Source organism: Pinus tabuliformis, chromosome Q (assembly GCF_031772625.1).
Source record: "Pinus tabuliformis cultivar Carrire ecotype Pingquan chromosome Q, CPIR1, whole genome shotgun sequence".
In the NCBI taxonomy this organism is placed as follows: Eukaryota; Viridiplantae; Streptophyta; class Pinopsida; order Pinales; family Pinaceae; genus Pinus; species Pinus tabuliformis.
In genome coordinates, this window is record NC_142296.1 from 540,878,755 (window position 1) to 540,903,486 (window position 24,732).

The window sequence follows — 24,732 nt, forward strand, 5'->3', positions numbered from 1 at the left end:
TTTACGTTTAAAGAACCTTAATAAAAATTTATTAGAACAAATCAGAGATCTAAAAGATGAAAAACTTAAAATTCAAAACACTGAAAATAAGGTTGATGAATCAAAAACCAAAGAACTTTTACGTCTGAGAAACCATAATCAAAGTCTGCTCAATCAAACTAAGAAACTTAAGGAGGATAAGAAAGCATTAAAAGATAAGTTGGAACAAGTCACTCAAGTAGAAGTATCAGAATCTCCAGTCGCAACCATTCAAGTTGAAAATAAGGGAACGAATACCGATCCCGTGAATATGACAACTCAAGAAGACAAGTCAGTTGAAGAAACGACACATGTAGATGTTGCAGTTCAGACAATGAACATCCCAAGTGAATGTTCCATAACCATCTCAACAACATCTTTGCCAGAAGAAAATATAAAAATTGGCACATGCCCAGTAAGGAGAAATCAAACCAAAGAAGTTCCATATCGACATCCGAATCATGAGAGTAGACAACTCAACCATGCTACGTATCGGGACCATTTAGACCAGAAACAACAAATTGATGTTTCAGAGAATAATGATGTAAAATCAATTCAGTCTTATGCTAACAAGTCGTTACAAAATTCCAGTGATCAGAGTACTATACAGAAGATTAATCTGGGATGGTCTGATCCCTTCTCAGTGCGACAATTTTGTTTGTCACTAAGAAGATCATATCAACTTGTATCAACGAGGATGACTATTCCGAGAGAGAAAGACGTTTGAAGCTGAAAAAGAGATCAAGCCTTTTTCATCGACAAGCTTTGAGGACAAAGCTTTTTGAGGAAGAAGGCAATGTAACGAATAAAATATATAAATAATATAAATATAATGTAAAAGATAATAATCATAAATAATAGTTAGTTAAGCTAGTAATTAGGTTGAAGAGGCATGTCTAATAGGACATGACTCTTCATGATAAGACACTTGCTTGGTATATAAACAAGCTTCTCGTTCTCATTTGTAAATCATTCTTATTCTTATTCATTTTAATATAATATTTATATCCTTAATGGATAATTTGATATTCCAAGTCTTTTGGAGTAACTAAATTTGTAGAAGGAACTTTGTTCGCTTCAATCTCAAACAAAATATCATTACTGATGAAAAATTGACAATGAGCACAACACTTGCTGTGCAGGGGAAAAGGAATTTCAAACACCTTTGCTTGCATAGTGAAATATTAAGTCTCTAAATATGATGATGGAAATTTTGATGCTTCAGTAAGGCAAAAGGACAAAATAAAGAAATTCAAGTCCAAAATGAAATCCATATGCAAGCGTTTTTGCACACCAATATAGAATCTGGTAAGAACAAAAAACAAGCATTAAATATTTATTCGTGACCGTCTGTAATGAGTCTGTTACACCTCATATTGTATGAGGTTCCACATTGAGATTTTCATCACATTGATAAAGAATTGTTATTGGTACTCTTGGAGCATTCGACTGACTTGGGGGCATACATATTCATGGAGCCCCTTCTCTTCATGGCATCAGATCAATTGGAGGTATTTGGTCAAATGAGTCTAACTTCTTGTAATGTCCCCCATTACTTGAGCATGGAGATGTCTTTCCTACTAACCTAACTTGTCTCCTTTAGTCTAGAAAAGGGGAAATTGTTAAGGGGACAAGAAATTTTGCCTAACTCTACTTTATAATATTAGTAAATAAAGGGCAAAAAGTCACTTGGAGAATAAAATATTAGTAAATAAAAGGGGCAATCATCCTATTTTATTCATCATATCTCTGAAAATCGACTTGGATCAAGAGTGTCTCATCCAAGGGTTTCAATTGGAACTCTTCAGTTGATTTCGGTGGACTTCGAGTGCCACCCTAGTTGGCTCCTGTGGGGAGATCACTTCAGATCTTCCATTTGTGATTTGTAGGTGTTTGGAGTGGATTTCCAGAGGAGAAACCCTTGGTCAAAGGGCTAATTTTCTAAGTTGATTTATTGTAATTGAAGGATCATTTGTTAGGGCCGCGTTTCCATTTGTCGTAAATTCGTAATATTCTAGAGGGTCGAGTTATCATTCTTCTTGGAGGCTGAATTATTGCTAAGGCCGAGTTCAATTGCTAGAGGTTGAGTTTATTTACTGCGGGTCATGTTCATTTGCAAAGAGGTTGAATTTACTTGTTGGGGGTCAAATTCATTTGTTGAGACCACCACGAATTGATAAATCAAGGAGGCCGAATTGTTGGCTTCAGAAGGAAGCCAAATTTATATTTCCAGGAGGACTGAGGGTTGAATTATTGATCTCAGGAGAGTCGAACTACCAACTTCAGGAAGAGGTCGAATTCACAATTCTAGGAGGGCCTAATTGTTATCTTCAGGAGGGCCAAATTTCCCAAGAGAGAAAAATCATCAAAAGGCCAAGCTCTGATTTTGAGGATCAATTTGTTGTAAATTTGTAATAGAGGGCCAAAAATTGCTAGGTTGTTAAATTGGCAACTAGGGCCAAACTCCATGTGGGTCAGCTTATTTATGACAGCTGATAATTTTATTGGATCCCTCTCGTCGAGAGGTGTAGGATTGATCCAAAGATCATCCGATTTCGACAAGTATTTATGGAGATATGAATTTATTTTGTTTATGTAATTATTATCAAGCCGACCAGCTCTTATGTAGGCTCTAGAAGCCCAAACGTCATGTCTATTCGTCATATATGATTTAGTATAAATAGAAGAGTTTTGATGTCAATTAGCACACTCATTCTTGATGTGATCTCCTCTCCATGTCTTGGGTTTTTGGAAGGAGAGTCACAAAAGGAGTACGCTGGCCTAGATTAATGATGCCCTAATACAACGTAGTCTTGGAGACCTTATAAGATATAAGCTGCTCATAATACACGCTGTTCACATTGGATATGTTGTGGATGCTATACGCTGGTTTCATGCAGTGTAATGACCCATTTATAAAAGTTAAGAAATAAATATATATAATAATTAACATAAAGTTATAAACCTTATATTTAAATTAATGAAACATCATATTTAAAATATATATGTAAATCATAATAAAAAAATAAAAACAAACTTTATAAATTAGATAACCAAAGTCTAATACATATAACGTAATAGAGTGAGCCATAAAGCACGACAGGAGTAGCTTCTGGTCTGAGAGACGTGGACAGAAGCGTGGCAGCCGAGAGGGAGGCGGTGGTGGCATGCGGGAGGGCGGCCACCGCCAGGCCCGCAGATAAAAACCGAAGGTCTGAACCGAGGGGGGGGCTGGAACAGGGGAATGAAAAACCAGGAGGAGGAAATTGAGCAGTGAAAGAGGTCTACCATTGGAAGAGCTTCAATCGGTCTGAGGTTCTGGGCACGGGGGTCAGTGGGCTTCTGTGAGAAGCTTGCTGGATTGAGCAGCCAATCTCTGCTCAATCAGGCTGGGTGGAATTGGTCTCCCTGGGTAATTGGAGCGAAACAACAATAGCAGAGCAAAACAGCAGTAGCATCGTCAACTTCACGGAATCAGATTGCAGTTCAGGTAAGTGCAATTCATTTTTTTTTGTGGTTCCCGCTTTCAATTTTATGATTACTACACATGGTATCAGAGCTAGTGTTCAAACCCTTTCGACCTTATGGACCCCGTCTGCGAATCATCTTCAAGGCGAAATCTCGGTGCCCTAGCGTTCCGCAAGATTCCTGGTGCCAGATTTGATGCCCGAAACCCTTATCTGCAAGATATTCCAAGTCTCCGTTAGAAGCTCTGGAAATAATGACGAAATCAGGTTCCGGTTTCTTGGTTGCGATTTTTTTTTGAGGGAAAAGCTCGTTAGACGTCTGAGAAAATTAGTTGAAGGAATATCTGAATAAGTAAACGCGTTTAATTGCTCATAAATTCGGAACAGTTTGGAGTGCGGGCTTAAGCGGCATGTTTTATTGTAGATTCTGTCGAAAACCTTGCCGATTTACCAAAATTCGTTAGAACCAAGACGCCTGGTAGAGATTTCTGCCATAATTCTTTAAAAAAAAAAAAGAAACTCTAGAATTGGCGGGTAGTAACGGCGGTCATAGTAAATTGGGGGATATTTTGTCAGCAGGTACGTCGGATAGTCGGGAAATTTGTGGAATTATTTTTCTGTTGGTAACTTCTGTCAAATTACTCAATTTAACAGCATCATCGAGGGCATCCAAAATGCTTTTGAAAACCTAATAGTGTCCTGTTTCAACCGTGATTATCCCTGCTTGTCAAATAAGAATCGAGTCAATACACTGAAGTGGTATAATGATTAATCACGAACAAGATGTTGGTCTGTCGTTTGTTAATTTGATAACTTAACTCTGGTGAGATTCGATTTTATTATATTTTGTTAATATCACCTCATCTGCTATTATATGCCCATTCCAAAATGGTAGACAATACCGAGCGTGAGTCAGGGATTTTACCAAAAGTTCGTTGATACAATTTTCCTTTTTCATGAGAAATTCCGCATCACAGTTTAATCTCCTAAGCCTGACCGTTCATTTCTTTTTCTAATTCATAGCTGTTGGAACGTTCCTTTTCTAGACTGAACACCGGAAGCTTTATACTGTTTATACTCATATTTTGGCCATCTCGAAACTATAGTGAGTACTGTGGTGGTCAATCATAACTTTATTTTGAGGCTGTTTAGGATATTTCATCTTTTAGCTTCAATTTTAATACTAGATCTACAGAGCATTAGAAGACAAATCAAAATGTATTTGTATTCCATGTATGGATCTACAATAAGCATTGAAGGATAAATCTCAATGATTTCTTATCTCGTGTATGTAGAAACTAAAGATGCACAAAGAACATGTGGATTTTTCTTTTCGTTTGGTTGCTCTTGCCCAACTGGGCTGAAGAGCAACTCCACCTATATCTCATAACAACTAGCATTTACACCATGAGCAGATAATTTGATGGGTACAACCAAACTTTTGAACATTGAAGATCCCATGCTGGATAACTTACAAGAACAAAACGAAAATAATGAAAGTAAGGCTAAGCAAAGAGAGCAAAGATACTCTTTCTCTAACTGTACTGTGCTGATGACCATGGATAAGCGTTGCTAGGGAGCGAAGATCTATCGTGCGATAATATTGCGAGATTTAAGATAATATCATGAAATGCTAGCTGAGAATTTCGTTTCAAAATATAGCTAGATATCTTGATGCTCTAACAGCATATTTTAAGACTTAAGAGCAGATTTATATGTGTGTAAAAAGAAAAAAAAATCTGTCTGCCAAACAGCTAACAGAACCTTGAGATTGTACCTTCATCACTGATCATTTTCAGCCCATAAACACAAGTCATACTTATCATCCCATTTGAATAGGTTGATGTGTATAGGCCAATATTTCTCGAATAAAAATAAACTAAGTGGATTGTCAACTATACCATTATAAAGAAGTCAATCATTATACACTTGAAGAATATATAGAAATAGGGAAGCCAACCTGGTGGTGATTGGAATTCCTCAGAAAGTGGGGGAAGAGGGTGCAAAGGTGACAATTGGATTCATTGCCAGGGGAAAAGTTCATTTCCTGGAAATCAAGAAGATAATGCTTTGGCAGGCTTGATAAGTGTCTCTAAATCTTTATCTAAAACACTCATCTGGTGAGCCCGTGAGATGAAACTTCACATCATAAATACTATACAAGGAGTTCGTCCAACTTCTCATCTGAAAATTTCTAAATTTGAGTCGTTGATTTCTTTTCATGACTCAGCCAAAAAAAAGAGAAACCGATTGCTGCTCTAACTTCATTATTTCTTGTGCCTTATTTTTTTTCTTGAAGTAGTTGTCTACTCACAATTCCCATTGTGAGATTTTCCATTTGACTTCCAACAGAGGCCATTAAGTTCTTGTACAATACACGTGGGTTACTAATCAGAGCCATAACAATATCTTCCTTGGATAGTTTTGACTCTTGAGCCAACTGTCGCGTGTTGATAAACTATTGACCTGACATCACCTATATGGGTAACTATCTCCTGCCATCCTCTGGTAGAAGAATTTTTCAAAATAGAGACTTCTTTGCTCCATTAATTGTCTCAGACATGCTGCTCAGCATGTCCCGTGCATCTTTGGCAGATTCTGCATCACTTGTATGGAATAACCATGAGTCTTCATGATTCTAAAAACATTATAACAACCTCCTGTCTCTTGTAATCTCTATATCCCGGTGAACCTTACTTCAGTCCGATGGTCTGGAGTAACACTTTAAAGATTTCCCTGATTTTCTCTAGTTAATCATTTTCATCTCAAGTTTCGAATACTGAAATTTTCTCTCACATTTTGTCATGTTCTCAAAAACCTCAACACAATTTACAGAATCCAATTATATGCTTGGGTCAGATACCAATGTTAGAAAACTAACCTGGAAAGAGTAATTACAGAAAATATAGAGATGAATGGTATACTACTAAACTGTATTCCTTCTAGATTTTAATCATGACATGTCTATGGTAAATTTTCCGGCTAAAGGTAAATCTGATATGGAACCAAAGCAATCCGTCATTCATATAAATCTGATACAGAACCAAAGAATTTTGAGCCCGCAAGACCAAAAGAAGACATTTCCAGGGAACTTCAGAAAATTAGACTCCCAGAATTCTCAGGAGGTCGAGCAGGTGAACGCGCTGAAGCATGGTTAGAAGGAATGAACCGATGCTTTAGGTTAAGAGAATATTCTTCTTCGGCAAAAACAAAAATTGCCGTGTTTCAATTAAAGGAGAGTGCCTTAATTTTATTAGAATATATCTCTATATCTCTATTTAGTAATGCTCAGTCTTTTAGATGTTTCTATTCTTATTCTTTTAGCAGTTTCTTAGATGAAACTGTTTGTTCGATATTCTACATAGAAACCTGATGTTTCTATTCTTGTAAATATCTTTGTATTATCATTGAGCTGTTTGCTCCATGTGAATTAATTCATTGAACATTCTTTTATGGTATCGGAGCAAGGTTAAGAGATTCTTCTTGAAACAGTAATTCTATCTGCATCGTAATCTCTTGAGTCTTTTCTAAGGTCGAGCCCTCTGTAAGCCAGGCAGCCTTCACTGAGTCTTAGCCTCGGCTTTGCTCGCTGTGATAAAAGCTTACAGTCGTCCATCTCGATACAGAAATGGATTCTTCCCTTGCATGATCTTTTTATTAAGAAAATAACTTTGGGGCGGTGACTGTTTTCATGGGAGCGGAATTTTTTTTTGGCTGACCAGTTTTGCTTGGAATTGTGAATCCGGCTATCTTCGTCTTCGCCTGGCGGCTACTCGACCACAACGTGGAATTCCTCAGCAATCGTGATCCAGGTGTCTTCCCTCAAAACTCATTTTTTTTGAAAGTCAGAGTCGTGGTTTGAAAATTCGATCTGCAGGCAAAATCGTGGTTTCAAAATCGTGGTTTTTATTTCAACTCTGTCAAAATCCCGTGGTTTTTATTTCAACTCTGTCAAAATCCCGTGGATGGAAATGCACCCTATTTTTTGATGTCCGCTATGCTATGAGATAAGAGGAGGATATCACTACAGGCGTCTTGATATTTCAATCCCGTGGATAGATATTTGAAACCCGTGGTTAATATATATTTTTTTGAAACCCGTGGATATATTCTGCCGACCCGTGAATACATATTTGAAAACTGTGGTTCATTCCGTGGATACATTTGAAACCTGTTATATATATTTCAAAAATCCGTGGATACAAATCTCGCAGGTGGTTAATATATATTTCTTGAAACCCGTGGATATATACTGCAGACCCGTGGATACTTGAAAACCGTGGTTCATTCCGTGGATACATTTGAAACCCGTTATATATATTTCCAAATCCGTGGATACAAAACTCGAACCTGCGACCTTTCGCGTTATCAGCACCTGTGTATCTTTCAAACACGTATATACCTGAGACGTATATACCTGAGACGTGACGTGAAGCTCACGTGGGCCAATACATCCGTGGTGTTTGCCGGAAGCATAGATCGTATTTGTTTCAGATCTGCGTATTTGTTTTGTGGGCCAATGTATCCGTGGTATTTGCCAGCAGTGTAAACGTGAAACTGAGACAGCATATGTGGGTCCGTATTTCAAATTTTGTATTTGCTGTATGTATGGTTCTGGTTGCCGGCAGTAGGTTACCAATCAGCGGAATTTTTTTTCTCTTGTGATCCTGACAGTCTTCATTACAAACTCAGACCTGTGACATCTATTTATTGCATCAGTATACTCTTATGGTAGACCGGCATTTTCTTGTGGCAAACTGTATTATCAGAACTGTATTAGCAGTATTACTATTGTTTTAGACAGCTGAAAGTCCGTTCTTTAAATTTTCACCAGCATAAGCAGTCAGCTACATTGTTCTTGTGTGTCATACTTTTGTATTCTCTTTGTGAAAATGGCCACACTTACCAATCTGATGTTAGAAGGAAATCAACGGTTTAATGGCAGCAACTATAACATTTGGAAACAAAGACTGCTGACCATTTTTGAGTACAGGCGTCTTGATCAACTCATTTTGGGCAAAGAGCTTCGTCCAGGTACAGCCGGGACCGATCAAGATAAATTTGATGATCGAAATCGAGAGGCTGTTATGCTTCTCAAGCTCTCTGTAGCTGATGATCAGTTACCACAGATCCCTTCTGGCAAGACAGCTGCTGAAATCTGGCAACAGTTGAAAGAATTGCATGAGACATCTGATAAAAGCAGAGCTTTTTTTCTCAAAAATCAGTTGTTCTCCATCATGATGGATGAACATATGTCTTTACAGGAACATCTCAACAAAATTAAAGACATTCGAGATCAGCTCGACGCCATTGGTCGGACCATGGAGGAAGAAGATATGGTAGTCATTACCCTGAAGAGTCTACCAAAATCTTATGAACACTTCATTGAAACACTCAACATTACAACCACAAATGTTGATCTGAAGTTTTCAGATTTATGTACCAAACTTCTGCAGCAAGATAGGTGGAAACAGCAGTTTGGTAGTGGTACTTCATCAGTGCCCTTGGAAAATGCATTTGCTGCAAAATATCAGTCCTCTCAGTCTTTTCAGCAGAGAGGATCATCTCAGTCTTTTGATCCTAACAGGAAGAAAAGTGTACAGTGTAATTACTGTCACAAGTTCGGTCACATGAAGAAAGACTGCAGGCAGAGGATTGCTGCTGAACAAAAGAAACAGGGAGGGTCACATCAGACAGCGAATGTTGCAGAACATTCCGAGCAGACAGATTCTGCCTTTTACGCCTTTATGGCTAAAAGGTCTTCAGAACATGTTCCTTCCTCTGCATGGTACATTGATTCTGGTGCATCACGCCACTTCTCTCACAGGCGTGACTGGTTTATTGACTTTTCACCTTTCAGTGATTCAGTTGTATTTGGTGGAGGTGAAAAGTACACTGTTGCTGGCAGGGGTACAGTTCAAATTCAGTCTGGTGGACGCACGCTCATATTTCTAAATGTATACTATGTTCCTGGTATGGAGATTAATCTGCTCTCTGTCAGTCAGATTATGAGGAATTCTCCTCAGCTTGATGTTATGTTCAGTGCACACAAGTGCTCCATCATTGACAGGGAGACCAGTCTGACAGTTGCTACTGGCCTCGAGGACCATGGTCTATACAGGCTACTTGACACCGGTGACTTTCCAGAAGTGGCACTAGCAGCTCGTATCTCTCCCATCAGTACTCTATGGCATCAGCGATATGGGCATCTCAATATGCAGTATCTCTCTCAGCTCTCTCGGGAGGGACTTGTGTCAGGATTACCTGATATTCAGACTCAGCAGTTGGGGGTATGCAGCGCCTGTCAAGCGGGAAAGCAACATCGGTCGTCATTCAAAAATGGAGAATCTTGGCGCGCATCCCAGGTACTTCAGTTACTTCATGCTGATATTTGTGGTCCTATGAATACAGCTTCTATAACTGCTTGCAAATACTTTTTACTTATTGTAGATGACTTCAGTCGAAAGATGTGGGTGTATTTTTTAAAAAATAAATCTGATGCTCTTAGTACCTTTCAGAAGTTTAAAACTTTAGTTGAAAAAGAATCTGGTTGTAATATCATGACCCTTAGGACCGACAATGGGGGGGAATTTTGTTCCTCAGCTTTTGCCAACTTCTGTGATATTCATGGCATCAAACGTCAATTCACCACACCTTACACTCCCCAGCAGAACAGTGTTGTCGAGCGTCGCAATCGCACGGTTGTTGAAATGGCTCGTTCCATGTTACAACACCGGAGTGTTCCAAACAAATTCTGGGCTGAAGCAGTATTTACTGTTGTTTACCTTCTTAACCGATCCCCTACTCAGGCTGTTAAAGGGAAGACTCCTGAAGAAGTGTGGTCTGGTCGTAAGCCTAAGATCAGTCATCTCAAAGTTTTTGGCTCAGTTGCATATGTTTGGATTCCATCTGCTAAGCGATCTAAGTTGGATTCCAAAAGTCAGAAACTCATGATGACAGGATACAGTGATCATCACAAGGCTTATAGGCTGATAGATATAGCCATTGGTCGACTTAGCTTCAGTCGAGATGTAGTATTCGATGAAGACAGAGGATTCTTTCAGTCTTCTTCTTCTGAGCAGCGTTCTGAGGATCCGCCTCACAGTGTTCTTCTTCCAGTCAGTCCATCTGATGGGAGGGATGATGTAGCATCAAGATTTGATACTACTCTATCTGAGCTTCCTCCAGAAGCTAATCCCCCTCCTGCTGTCCCTATTGCTCTTGAGCCTGCTTCTCTTCCTCCTGATATTGGTCCCTCTAATCCTGATATTGGTTCTTCTTCTCTTCGGCCAAAATGGTGGGCTAAAACCATAGGTGATCTCCGGGATGATGAGCTCCTTGAAGGTAGAACTTCTAGGCATAAGAACAGACAACAGTCTACAGTCAATTTTGCTCTTATGGCTAACCTTCACAGTACTTTTGAGCCTCAAACATATTCAGAAGCTAAGGGTATATCTGAGTGGGAACAGGCTATGGAAGCAGAATTTCAGAGTCTTCAGAAGAATCACACATGGGCTCTTTCTGATCTTCCCGCAGACAAAAAACCCATAGGCTGCAAATGGGTGTATAAAGTCAAATACAAAGCTGATGGAACCTTAGACAAGTATAAAGCTCGGCTTGTGGCTCGAGGATTTTCACAGCAGGAAGGCATCGACTATGAGGAGACTTTTGCTCCTACAGCCAAGATGAGTACTATCAGGCTTGTGCTTGCCCTAGCAGCTCAGTTCAATTGGAAAGTTCATCAGATGGATGTAAAAAGTGCTTTCCTAAATGGTGATCTCCAAGAAGAAGTCTACATGACGCAGCCTCCAGGATTCAAGGTTGCTGGTCAAGAACAGAAAGTGTGTCGGTTAGTTAAAGCAATCTATGGATTGAAACAAGCTCCTCGGGCTTGGTACATAAAAATTGATCAGTATCTGACAAATCAAGGTTTTCAGAGGAGTCCATCTGATGCAAACTTGTATATCAAGCATACTGATGATGATATCTTGTTTGTAGTTGTCTATGTGGATGATCTTATCATTACTGGCAGCTCTGCACATTTGATCCATGGGATCAAACAAGATCTATGCAGAACTTTTGAGATGACAGACTTGGGACTTCTTCATTACTGTCTGGGGGTTGAAGTGTGGCAGACTGAAAATCAGATCTTTCTTTCTCAGTCCAAGTATGCCAAAAATCTTGTGGAAAGGTTCAGAATGCAGGATTGCAAACCGGCCACGACTCCTATGGAACCAGGGCTCAAACTTTCAGCACAGTCATCCTCTCCTCTTGTGGATGAAACTCTATTCAGGCAATTAGTGGGCAGTCTCATCTATCTTACTGCTACCAGACCTGACATCAGTTTTGCAGTAAGCTACATTTCTCGCTTTATGTCAGCTCCTAAAGCTGATCATTGGATAGCAGCAAAGCGGGTGCTACGATATGTGCGTGGTACTTCTGATTATGGCCTCTTATATACTCACAGCTCCACTTCTATTCTCAGTGGCTACACTGACTCTGACTGGGCCGGTTCGGTTGATGACCGTAAATCTACAGCTGGGTATGTGTTTAGTCTAGGATCTGGAGCTGTTACTTGGACTAGTAAGAAGCAACAGGTTGTGGCTCTCTCCTCAACAGAAGCAGAGTATCGGGGAGCAGTTAAGGAGGCCTGTGAGGCAGTTTGGCTTCGTCGTATGCTTGCAGATATGCATGTTTTTCAGACAGGGCCTACTTCTTTGTTTTGTGATAATCAGGGAGTGCTCAAACTTGCCAAGAATCCTGTCTTTCATGAACGAACAAAGCATATGGAAACTCACTGCCACTACATTCGACAGCTGGTTGAAGACGGCTCAGTTCAGTTGCACTATGTTCCCACCACAGAGCAGCCCGCCGATATTTTTACCAAGCCTCTTGGTCCTGATAAATTTGTAAAATTTCGCGGGTCTATTGGTGTTGTAAATAGATTGAGCATTAAGGGAGGGTATTAGAATATATCTCTATATCTCTATTTAGTAATGCTCAGTCTTTTAGATGTTTCTATTCTTATTCTTTTAGCAGTTTCTTAGATGAAACTGTTTGTTCGATATTCTACATAGAAACCTGATGTTTCTATTCTTGTAAATATCTTTGTATTATCATTGAGCTGTTTGCTCCATGTGAATTAATTCATTGAACATTCTTTTAAATTTGGTGGGGAAATCTGGAGAAGCAGCTGCACCTTACATCGGATAATGTCCCTTGGGAACTGTTTGAGGAAAGGTTCCGCGCAAAGTATTTACCTCCATACTTTCAACAACAGCAAGCGAGAGCCTTTCATACATTAATTCAGGGAGATAAAACGGTGGAAGAGTACGAGATTAGGTTTATGGAGCTTGTAAAATACATTCACTACTTAGATTCTGATGAACGTCAAGTTGAATGCTTCATATTTGGGTTAAATCCTCGCATTAGAGCCTTGGTAAGCATGTGGAAACCGTCATCAGTAGCCGAGGCAGTTGAATGTGGTCGTTATGCAGAAGAGCACCTTGGAATCAAAAAAGAGATAGGGCTAGCAGAGCCTTTACAATCAGGATTTCCTGGAAAGACTCCTCGAAACTTTATCAACGGAGGTAGCTCAAGGCCTCCTTACGATAACAAGTCTACCTCGAGAAATATAGTAACAAGAGATCCCATGGCAGTAAACACTATAGCCTCGGAATCATCAAACGCTAGGTCATGATCATCTCGAGGGACTGCCAGCAGAGGAAGAAATTCGAGAGAAATCAACATGAGAGGACGAAGCTCGTTCTATAGAAATTCACGTCCTGAGTCAAGAGGATCAATGCCGCTAAATTGTTGGGGATGTGGGGGACCGCATTTTCAACGGGATTGCCCTGAAGCGTCGTCGAATATGTCGCATAGGACTGGAGAGGGACCAATATCAAACAATCAAGATAATCATAGAATTCATGCAGTAATCAGCGACAACCAAGCAGCGCATCAATCCACTATAGCGGGATCTTCAGGTATGGAACAAGGGAATCGTAACGGTCGAACCATTACGTATACTGGGACGTAGGGTTCGATAGTTGAGGAACCGCCTGGTGGACCAAGTTAGGGTCAGTGTTGCACACATCGTGATAAAATCGCGATTAAATCGTAAAATCGCGATTTTTTAAAATCGCCGATTCAAAGCGCGATTTTTATCCAAAAAATCGCCTCTTTTTTTTTATAGCGATTTTTATCGAAAAAATCGCGATTTTTTCGATAAAATCGCGATTTTTTCGCTTAAAATCGCGAGGGCGCGCAGCAGCGGGGTTTTATATGGAAAAAACGAATTTTTTTTTATTCATTCAGCAGTCCGCCGCGGAGGAGAAGGAGAAGAAGTGAGGGAGAAGGTTGCCGTCGGTTGTGGGAGCGAATCGAAGCGATTTTAGGAGGAATCCAAGCCAAGATCGCCAATTTGTCCATAAACCAGGTATGTAGATTAATTTTTTTTTGTTTTGGTTCTATAAAAACTTTGTTTTTCATTGTTTTTAAAGAATTTTTGGAAATTTTTCATTGATTTGGGATGGGTTATTTGTTATGACTATGAGAACCAATTTTTGATTTTTATTTTCTCATTTTCTTTAAACATTGTTTATTTTTTTTTATTTTTCATTGTTTTTTGGCATTTGGTTGGGTAACTTGGGTTTAGAAATTGGGATTTTGAAAATAATTAGCTTGTAATTTTGCAAATGCTAAATTGTAATTTGTATTTACTATTATCATTTATGTAATCCTAAATTCCTATTTCCTAATCCTTATTTTTCCATAGGTTTGCAAATTCAAAATTCAAAAACAAACATGCCAAGGAAATTGGATCCTTTCTGGGAATATGGTGACCCTAAAACTCCGAATGATAGACAAAACTTGTATTGCAAGTTGTGTGGAAAGGAAATATTCGGGGGGGTGTACAGGTTGAAGTTCCACCTTGCACAAATCCCTGGACGTGATGTGGGGCCCTGTCTAAAGACAAATGCTGAAATTATCCAAAAAGCCATGAGAGCATTGGGAGAATTAGAGCACACTAGAGACGCCAAAGAAGAACTCAAAAGGCAACTAAAAAGGTCAGTTGAAGGAAGTGGGCCAAGTGGCACAGGTTCTACTGCAGCGTCAGTCAATCCGGTAGCTGCATCATCATATTTTGTTCCTCGAACCACACCTGGTTCACAACCAACTATTGGTTCAATGCTAAAAAGAACTGAAAAAGAAAAAGCTGACAAGTTGATGACAAAATTTCTCCTCTGGAGTGATATTCCTTTCAGCATTATAAGGAATAATCCATTTTTCCAACCTACTCTTGATGCTGTTGCCAGTGTTGGCCCGGGGTACAAACTCCCTTCTCTTCATGATTTCAGAGGCCGGCTTCTTCAAGATGAAAAGCGTGACTGCACCCAAAGATTGGAGGATTTTAGGGCATCATGGGCACAAACAGGATGCACTGTTATGTCAGATGGTTGGACTGACCAAAAGGGGAGAACCCTTATAAACTTCTTGGTTAGTTGTCCCTTGGGGACTATGTTTATCAAATCTGTTGATGCAACTCATCAAATGAAAGATGCAAAAACTTTATGTGATTTGCTGGATGTGTTTATTTTGGAGGTGGGTGCAGAAAATGTTGTCCAAGTCATAACGGACAATGCTGCAAATTATGTTGCTGCTGGTAGAATGCTTATGGACAGGCATCCTACTTTATTTTGGACACCTTGTGCTGCCCATTGTATTGATTTGATGTTAGAGGACATTGGGAAAATTCCCTTTGTCAAAGAGGTTGTTGACTCATCAAAAAGCATCACAAAATTTATTTACAATCACACATCTGTGCTTAGCTTGATGAGAAAATGCACCAACAACAAAGAGTTGGTGCGCCCCGCCATTACACAGTTTGCGACGAGTTTCATATCTCTTCAATCCCTCTTGAATTCTATGTGGGATTTGAAGAGAATGTTTCTTTCAGAGGAGTGGCGTGCTTCGTCAATGAGCCGCAAACCAGAAGGAGAGGCCGTCTGCAGACTAGTTTCATACCAGGAGGACTTCTGGGCGGGAGTGCAGGAGGTGTGCGCTGTTACAGAACCTTTGGTAAAGGTTCTTCGGTTGGTTGATGGTGAGAAGCCCGCAATGGGCTATTTGTATGAAGCCATGGATAGGGCCAAAGAAGCCATTCGGTCCTACTATGATGACAAGGGAGATGATGGGTTCCAGAGACAACTCCTTCTATGGAAGGTCATTGATGAGCGATGGAACAACACACTCCATCGTCCCATTCATGCTGCTGGCCTTTTCCTGAACCCTGCATTTTCTTATGCATGTGGGTTTAATTTTGATGTTGAGGTCGTGGAAGGATTATTAACCTGTGTCCAGAAGATGGTGAGAACTTCAGAAGAACGTATGGAGGTCTCTAGACAAATTGAGCAATATAAGTTGTCAGCTGGCACATTTGGCTTTGAGATGGCTGTCATTGATAGGACGGTTAAAATGCCAGGTATTTTTTAGTTTGTAGTATGTACTTTGTAACTTTGTTTCAAATTTCATTGTTTCTTCAAATTCCATTTTTTTCTTATGTTTATTTAAAATTTTCTTTGTAATTTTGTTGTAGACGCATGGTGGAAGATGTATGGTGGCAGAGTCCCCCTTTTGCAAAATCTTGCCGTGCGGATCCTCAGCCAAACATGCAGCTCCTCGGGATGTGAGCGCAATTGGAGTGTATTTGAAAAAATACACAACAAGAAGCGCAATAGGTTAACACTTAAACATTTAAAATATTGCAAATTTCCAAATAAATTTTTGAATTCATTAAAGTTTTAAACAATATTTTTTTTATAATATTAATTATTAATTTATTATTTCATGAACTTTGTACAGGTTGGAGTCCCATAGACTTAATGACATGGTCTATGTCTACTACAATCTTCGATTGTGGGTGAAACAACTAGAGAAGACACCTGATACGGAAGCCATCTCATTGGATGGGATTGACACCACTGCTGAATGGAGGGTTGAGACCGAGAGGCCTCTCATGGATCCCACTGAGGATTGGTTAGTGCAGGATGAGGGGGAGGAGGAGGGGGAGGAGGAGGAGGAGGAGGAGCAGGAGCAGGAGCAGGAGGAGGAGGAGTTGGAGGAGCAGGAGGAGGAGGTGACACCGCCTACCCGGGCTACCCGGGCTACCACTACCACCAGTAGAGGACGTGGTCTCCGTCCACCTCAGCCTCCTGTAGCTGCTACTACTAGTTCTTCAGCTTCTAGAGCACGTCAGACTCCACTGCCATTTCCACCACCACAGGCACCAGCTTCTACATCTAGAGGGAAAGAGAAAGTTGTGCCATTTTCTCGCAAGAGGGGCAGAGGAAATCAATAGGATTAGACTTTCATTTTATTGTATATGACATTATGACATGATGAGATACATTATCATATTTTTTGTTGATATTTTGAGGCTGAGTTGGACTTGGGACTCAGGACTTACTATTCAGGACATGATTCAATGTTATGTGTGATTTTAGCGCTAGAAATGATATTGAACATCTTATATATTAGTTTTTTTATCATATTTATGTGTCAATGTATTTATTTTATGTTGTAGATGGTTTAGATATTAAAAAAATTGAAAAAAATTGAAAAAAATTGAATATTTTTGTGCCAAACGATTTTTTCCCGCTTTTTTCCGATTTTTTCCCGATTTTAACGATTTTTTCCGCTTTTTTCCCAGCGCCGATTAAATCCCGATCGCGATGTGTGCAACATTGGTTAGGGTCCAATGGGACAAGTATAGTCCTGGATCAGCAACTTGCGAAAATACAGAGGACATATGTCAAAGATACCCTAATCTATGTCAATTTTGAAGAACTTTAAACTATGTTTAGTATATATTTACTTCACTACAATCAGAGACTCAGAAACTTTTTGAATGATTATGGATAAACGTGAAATTTTGTGGCATAATACATGTTTGATTCCTGCTGGTACATGGATACCAAAACAATATATATGGTTCATTTTACTAAATTATAGTTGTCGAAGTAAAGTTAAGACAGTTGAATGATTTTACTTCTGATAGAAATTAAGATATTATAGATATGATTATTTATACATGTCAATATGATCAATGGGATAGAAATCAGGAAGAGAATACATTCTAGATAAAAGTCAAAAGACATGCATGGAATATGGAAAAATATGTTGTACTGTAGTATCATAAATGAATTAATAAGGGAATAATATGTGAGTTATTTTGAATATGCTGATGCACATTTTACGGATGCATGGATAAGTGTATGATTGCAGGTAATAGACAGTTACCGGGATGACCACGTGATGACAGAACCTCAGAACAATTGACGCTCCAAGTGATTCTATGATAGGGAGTTAGCCCTGAGTTCTATTGGGAGGGGTGGAGGTGTTACCCACTGTTTATCCTCCAAACCCTGGAGTCATGGGAGGACTGTGCGAGTCACGCTCCCCTAGACGTGTGATGATGACTGCCGGATGCCTACTAGGGATCAGGTCGGTATAACCGACGCTGTCACCTTAGAGTTTATGAATGGTCGGGTCAGTAGAACTGACGCCATGGCATACTCCAGTAGAGGACGGATAGGATGGGAGCAGAAGAGATTAGGAAGAACAGGTTGATTTTAGAATAGCTTGGGAACCTGGATGGAGCACGATATATCCATTAAAATCATAAACCTAAAATTCAAATTTTATTTTAAACTCTTAATAATAAAATAAAATTTTAAAACTAAGAGGGGGTACTAATTACTATCATAAGTAATCAGATAAGATAAAAACTCTAACTTCGGGACGAAGTTTTCTGAAGGGGGAGTGTATGTAATGACCCATTTATAAAAGTTAAGAAATAAATATATATAATAATTAACATAAAGTTATAAACCTTATATTTAAATTAATGAAACATCATATTTAAAATATATATGTAAATCATAATAAAAAAATAAAAACAAACTTTATAAATTAGATAACCAAAGTCTAATACATATAACGTAATAGAGTGAGCCATAAAGCACAACAGGAGTAGCTTCTGGTCTGAGAGACGTGGACAGAAGCGTGGCAACCGGGAGGGAGGCGGTGGTGGCATGCGGGAGGGCGGCCACCGCCAGGCCCGCAGATAAAAATCGAAGGTCTGAACCAAGAGGGGGGGGCTGGAACAGGGGAATGAGAAACCAGGAGGAGGAAATTGAGCAGTGAAAGAGGTCTACCATTGGAAGAGCTTCAATCGGTCTGAGGTTCTGGGCACGGGGGTCAGTGGGCTTCTGTGAGAAGTTTGCTGGATTGAGCAGCCAATCTCTGCTCAATCAGGCTGGGTGGAATTGGTCTCCCTGGGTAATTGGAGCGAAACAGCAGTAGCAAAGCAAAACAGCAGTAGCATCATCAACTTCACGGAATCAGATTGCAGTTCAGGTAAGTGCAATTCATTTTTTTTGTGGTTCCCGCTTTCAATTTTATGATTACTACACATGTTCCCGCTTCCAATTTTATGATTACTACATGCAGTCATGGGATCATGTTGTACATATTGATTATACGCAGCCCTAGCAATATACGTAGAAATTCATATGATATAAGCGTAGGAACACAACATGGATGGAACACAGTAATGCCCTGGCTTATACGTGGATAACCCCAGCAATATTCATACGATGGCATGGATGGAACGTAGTCATAATACACTCTCATACCTTGCCACGCAGTCATATATGCAACGTATAGTTATATGTTGTTCATGGTAAAACCGCAGCTGGAAGGAGCCCCCCCACATATACGCAAGGCATAGAGACTCCTTACATGCTGTCCCATATGCAGTTCATGGAGCAATAGATATGTTGTGTATACGCTGATCAATGAAACAATAATACGTTGTCAATGAAGAATGCATACGCAGTCAAAAGTGGCACAGCCATGAAGAAGAGCCGCAGTGAGGAAGACAGCTAGCCGCAGAGAGCCAAGGTATATGAGGCCGAGGTAGTCGCAGTCAAGACCTCGCATGTATGGGAGCAGATCCGCACTGCAGGAAGAATGACGCTGATCTCAGGTGAGTACAAGTTCTTAATGTAAAGGTGCAGGTTCCGTATTTCTTAAGAGTATGAAACATATATGATAAGGGTTTTGGTGAAGAGGAAACCCTTGCAACTTGCACTACATAAATATCACTTCGAACAGCATGCTATCTCGGCAGCGACTAACACTGTCTCAGCCAAATAGAGATCACGTTAAAGTGATTATCTCAGTCTTGCATACATATATGACTGTCTTGGCATAATTGACACAATCTGAAGATAAAAGAAGATTTCGTTGATGATAGATTCTCAGCATATTATTGATGGGAGTCTTACTAGTTGTCACAGTATTCAAATATATCATAATGCAATCCTGATGTGTTATGAAAAGCAATAACAAAGATCATAGTCGAGGTCCTGATAGAACTAGACATGAATCATGATCTTGTATTCCTGTGATCTCAAGGTGATGATCTCAGTGCAGCAAGGTGCAGAAGAGATGTGACATCAATGATCTCAGTGACAAGGATCACATTAATTATAGATCATCATCATATATATGTATATGAGCATGATGTAATGGGACTACATAATGATGTAAAGGGCAGCATGAGCATGGGCAGCATGAAGCATGATGAGATCATGGGCAGCATGAAGCATGATGATGCATGGGTAGCATAAAGCATGATGAGATCATGGACATGGGCAGCATGATGATAATCATGATTAGTGCAATATGCAGTGGTGCAGCAAGTAGTCCAGATGCAACACTACGACAGGTGAAGTCGTCATCTTGGAGAATCAGTTGAAGAAGAATGTCTTCAACTGATCTCATCATTATATGAAATGATCTATGCTAGATCTAGATAAGTCAAAGTATTGACTTTTGTTGTAAAAGTACTCTCTCTCTGCTGAACTTTGAAGATAAAAGAAGATTTGATCAAAGGGTTTCCCCACACATTGTGGGGTTTGTCCCTGGCTCGCGCCATATCTTGTGTCCTCTTGTCTTGGCTTGTCTTCTGCGTTTTATATTTATGTTCTATCTGCAGTTTATCGTAATGCTGATGTTATTGCGAACTGTGAAAATTTAAATAAATTGCTCTAGCATAGAACATACCAAATCTTAACATGGTATCAGAGCTGAGGTGAAAACAATGCCCAAGCAAGAGTGAAAGAGCAATCACCAAATACAGTTGGGACAAGACAGAAGGATCAATGGGTTCCTCATAATTCACCTAGGGTGAAGTTGAAGCAGAGAATGTTATTAGAATGGTGCAGCAAAACTTCTGATGGCACTACTTCATTAAGAAGTTCAGATCTAAGGGTAGGAAGGAATGGTAGATGTGTTGGTTATGAGTTTGGCCCTTATGCGAAGGAGTGCCCGAATGACAGAGATGCGGGTCATCAAAGACAATGGTCGACTCTTCCACGAAAGCAAGGAACCCCAAAATCTCTTTTATGTACCTGATCACAAGAAGAACCTGATGTCCATCTCGGAAATGGAAGTCAAAGGTTACAGGATGGAACTTATCGATGGAAAGGTACGTGTTTGAAAATCTTTCAAAGATGTTTTTGAGTTCAGGGTTGTATCAAGTTGCAGGAAGTCCACTGGGGACCATGTCCATTGACTCAGCACTGGAGGTCTGTGAGTCAGATGGTGACTTGGATGCCTGAATTCAAAAAGGAGCATGAAGGTACATGTCTGAAATGTACCGAAGGAAAATATTATAAGGGGACCATTCCCCTCATGCAGCAGGTCCACAGGTTTGGAACAACTCGAGGAGTTTGAGAATCATGATCAAGGAATCTCATGTATACAGGTGGAAGAAAGCCCTCTATGGCTTGAAGAAAAACACCTCGGGCATAGTATGAGAGGATTGATAGCTATCTAATGCAGCTGAGATTCATTAGGAGTGAAACCGATCCAAACCATTACTCAAAGGTTGTGGATGATAAACCTCTCATACCGGCACCTATGTCTAACAGGTGCAGACCCTCTCATTTATAGGAGACAGAGGGAGTTGGATTCTGAATGTGGGAAGATAAGCTGCAAGCTTGTGACTGCCTCGAGGATCTTAACTTTCAGAAGTTATATGGTAATGATGTCGGACCAGATTTGGGAAATGCCTTTGAGTTTCATAAACTCATTCGCATTGATGTTCTTGGAGAACCTCCGTTCGAACATATGTGTTGCAGTTAGCATGGTGAGCTCATATTTGGTTGAGCCTCACTGGATTGGTACCAAGAATCTTATGAGATATCTTCAGGGGCACAATCTCTCATGGATTGAGATTCACTGCCGAAAATATGAAACCAAATGATTATTCGAATGATGAGTGGGCAGGCAGTGTGGAGGGTCACTAGAGCACTTCTCAGTGCTGTTTCTCTTTGGAATCTGCCTCGATATCCTGGATGAGCAGGAAGCAGAAGTCGGTGACTCTGAGCACCACCAAGGCAGAATACATTGCTGATAGTATGGCCTTCTGTGAGGCAGTTTGGTTGCTGAAGCTCTTCAGTGAGCTGTTTGTACACATGATGAATACCACTGTGATTCTCTGTGACAACCAGAGATGGGATTCGATTATTGAGGAATCCCGTATTTGACAATTGCTCCAGCAGATAGACATCAAATACTGCCTTATCTGGGATATGGTAAGTCGATGATCAAGGAGGCTCCATCGCACTGAGATGATGTACAGGACAGAGCCCTGAGGAAAGATCAAATTTGTGATTTTCCCAAACGACTTGGAGTCGTCGAGAGACCTTTGTAAAAGGGTCCTGCAGGTTGCATACATTGAGCTCTGGGAGCTTTGGGGGGCTTGCAGTTCTATTGGAGCAACATACGACCACAGGGTGACTCACCCTCCCCTGGTGGTACGCACTGGAACAAGATGATTCGCTCTCTTGTGGGACAAGATGATTCGCTCTCTTTTGTAGCAGGATGATTAGTTCTCCTGTGAGGCCTGGATTGATGTGTTCTCCATGGCGATTGTAGCAGGATTGATGTGTTCTCCTGTGAGGCCTGGATTGATGTGTTCTCCATGGCGATTGTAGCAGGATTGGTGTGTTCTCCTGTGAGGCCTGGATTGATGTGTTCTCCATGGCAGCCTGGATTGATGTGTTCTCCATGGCGATTGTAGTAGGATTGATGTGTTCTCCTGTGAGGCCTGGATTGATGTGTTCTCCATGGCGATTGTAGCAGGATTGATGTGTTCTCCTGTGAGGCCTGGATTGATGTGTTCTCCATGGCAGCCTGGATTGATGTGTTCTCCATGGCGATTATAGCAGGATTGATGTGTTCTCCTGTGAGGACAGGATTGATTAAGTTCTCCTGTCGAGGCATCCTACCCATGCAGTCTGGGACTCATGGGAAGTACCTCTCATCTGATCAATGAGCAGCGAAATGAAGTTAGGGACCATAGTAGTACCGATGGACGCATCGTTGTATCTACCGTACTCCCTACGCTAGGATGTCCTCCATTGATCTGGGATCAATGATACTGGTCTGAGACCAGTGGTAGGAGTTGTACATACTATGACGCTGACTTCGGGTTGGCTGACACTGGTCTGGGACCAGTGGTACATACTCCGAGACTGACTTCGTGTCAGTGCAGGACTGGTCTGGGACCAGTGAGAGTCATACATACTATGATGCTGACTTTGGGTCGGTTAAGACTGGTCTGGGACCAGTGGTACGCACTCTGAGTCTGACTTCAGATCAGTGGAGAATGGTATGAGACATTCTCGATCAATTCTTCTTCTTCATAGTTCAGCAGAGCTGAGCAGAGTAGTGCTAGCAGAACCAGCAGCGCTGAGCAGAGCTGGTAGAGTAGAGCTAGTAGAGCCAGCAGAGCAGAGCTAGTAGAGCCAACAGAGCTGAGCAGAGCAGAGCTAGCAGAGCAGAGCTAGCAGAGCCAGCAGAGCAGAGCAAAGCCAGCAGATCTGAGCAAAGCAGAGCAGAGCCAACAGAGCTAAGCAGAGCAGAGCTAGCAGAGCCAGCAGAGCTGAGCAGAGCAAAGCAAAGCCAGCAGAGTTGAGCAGAGTAGAGCAGAGCCAGCAGAGCTGAGCAAAGATGGGCAGAGCAGTGCAGGGCACTGATGGCAGAGATAGTACAGTCGGACATATGGATCAGCAAGATGGAGTTCCCCCTAGTTGAGAGGGAGTGTTAAATTGGCAATTAGGGCCAAACTCCATGTGGGTCAGCTTATTTATGGCAGCTGATAATTTTATTGGATCCCTCTCGTTGAGAGGTGTAGGATTGATCCAAAGATCATCCGATTCCGATAAGTATTTATGGAGATATGAATTTATTTTGTTTATGTAATTATTATCAAGCCGACCAGCTCTTATGTAGGCTCTAGAAGCCCAAACGTCATGTCTATTCGTCATATATGATTTAGTATAAATAGAAGAGTTTTGATGTCAATTGGCACACTCATTCTTGATGTGATCTCCTCTCCACGTCTTGGGTTTTTGGAAGGAGAGTCACAAAAGGAGTACGCTGGCCTAGATTAATGATGCCCTAATACAACGTAGTCTTGGAGACCTTATAAGATATAAGCTGCTCATAATACACGCTGTTCACATTGGATACGTTGTGGATGCTATACGCTGGTTTCATGCAGTCATGGGATCATGTTGTACATATTGATTATACGCAGCCCTAGCAATATACGTAGAAATTCATATGATGTAAGCGTAGGAACACAACATGGATGGAATGCAGTAATGCCCTGGCTTATACGTGGATAACCCCAGCAATATTCATACGATGGCATGGATGGAACGTAGTCATAATACACTCTCATACCTTGCCACGCAGTCATATATGCAATGTATAGTTATATGTTGTTCATGGTAAAACCGCAGCTGGAAGGAGCCCTCCCACATATACGCAAGGCATAGAGACTCCTTACATGCTGTCCCATATGCAGTTCATGGAGCAATAGATACGCTATGTATATGCTGATCAATGAAACAGTAATACGCTGTCAATGAAGAATGCATACGCAATCAAAAGTGGCACAGCCATGAAGAAGAGCCGCAGTGAGGAAGACAACTAGCCGCAGAGAGCCAAGGTATATGAGGCCGAGGTAGCCGCAGTCAAGACCTCGCATGTATGGGAGCAGATCCGCACTGCAGGAAGAATGACGCTGATCTCAGGTCAGTACAAGTTCTTAATGTAAAGGTGCAGGTTCCGTATTTCTTAAGAGTATGAAACATATATGATA

The 24,732-nt window shown here is 40.7% G+C and overlaps 2 protein-coding genes across 2 annotated transcripts in view; one reads left to right on the plus strand and one right to left on the minus strand.

Moving 5' to 3' along the window:
* The window catches only part of LOC149220577 (uncharacterized), a 529,656-nt gene that overhangs the window by 284,978 nt on the left and 219,946 nt on the right, over window positions 1-24,732 (minus strand). The window lies entirely within an intron of this gene.
* LOC149220580 (uncharacterized) lies at window positions 14,209-17,018 on the plus strand. The gene is made up of 2 exons (XM_089382830.1): window positions 14,209-16,225; window positions 16,350-17,018. The coding sequence occupies exon 1, from the start codon at window positions 14,292-14,294 to the stop codon at window positions 15,978-15,980; it is 1,689 nt and encodes a 562-aa protein (XP_089238956.1). The 5' UTR covers window positions 14,209-14,291; the 3' UTR covers window positions 15,981-16,225; window positions 16,350-17,018.

Bases quoted from the DNA above. Each gene is read 5' to 3' on its own strand.
- LOC149220580 (XM_089382830.1), top strand. From the start codon at position 14,292: ATGCCAAGGAAATTGGATCCTTTCTGGGAATATGGTGACCCTAAAACT.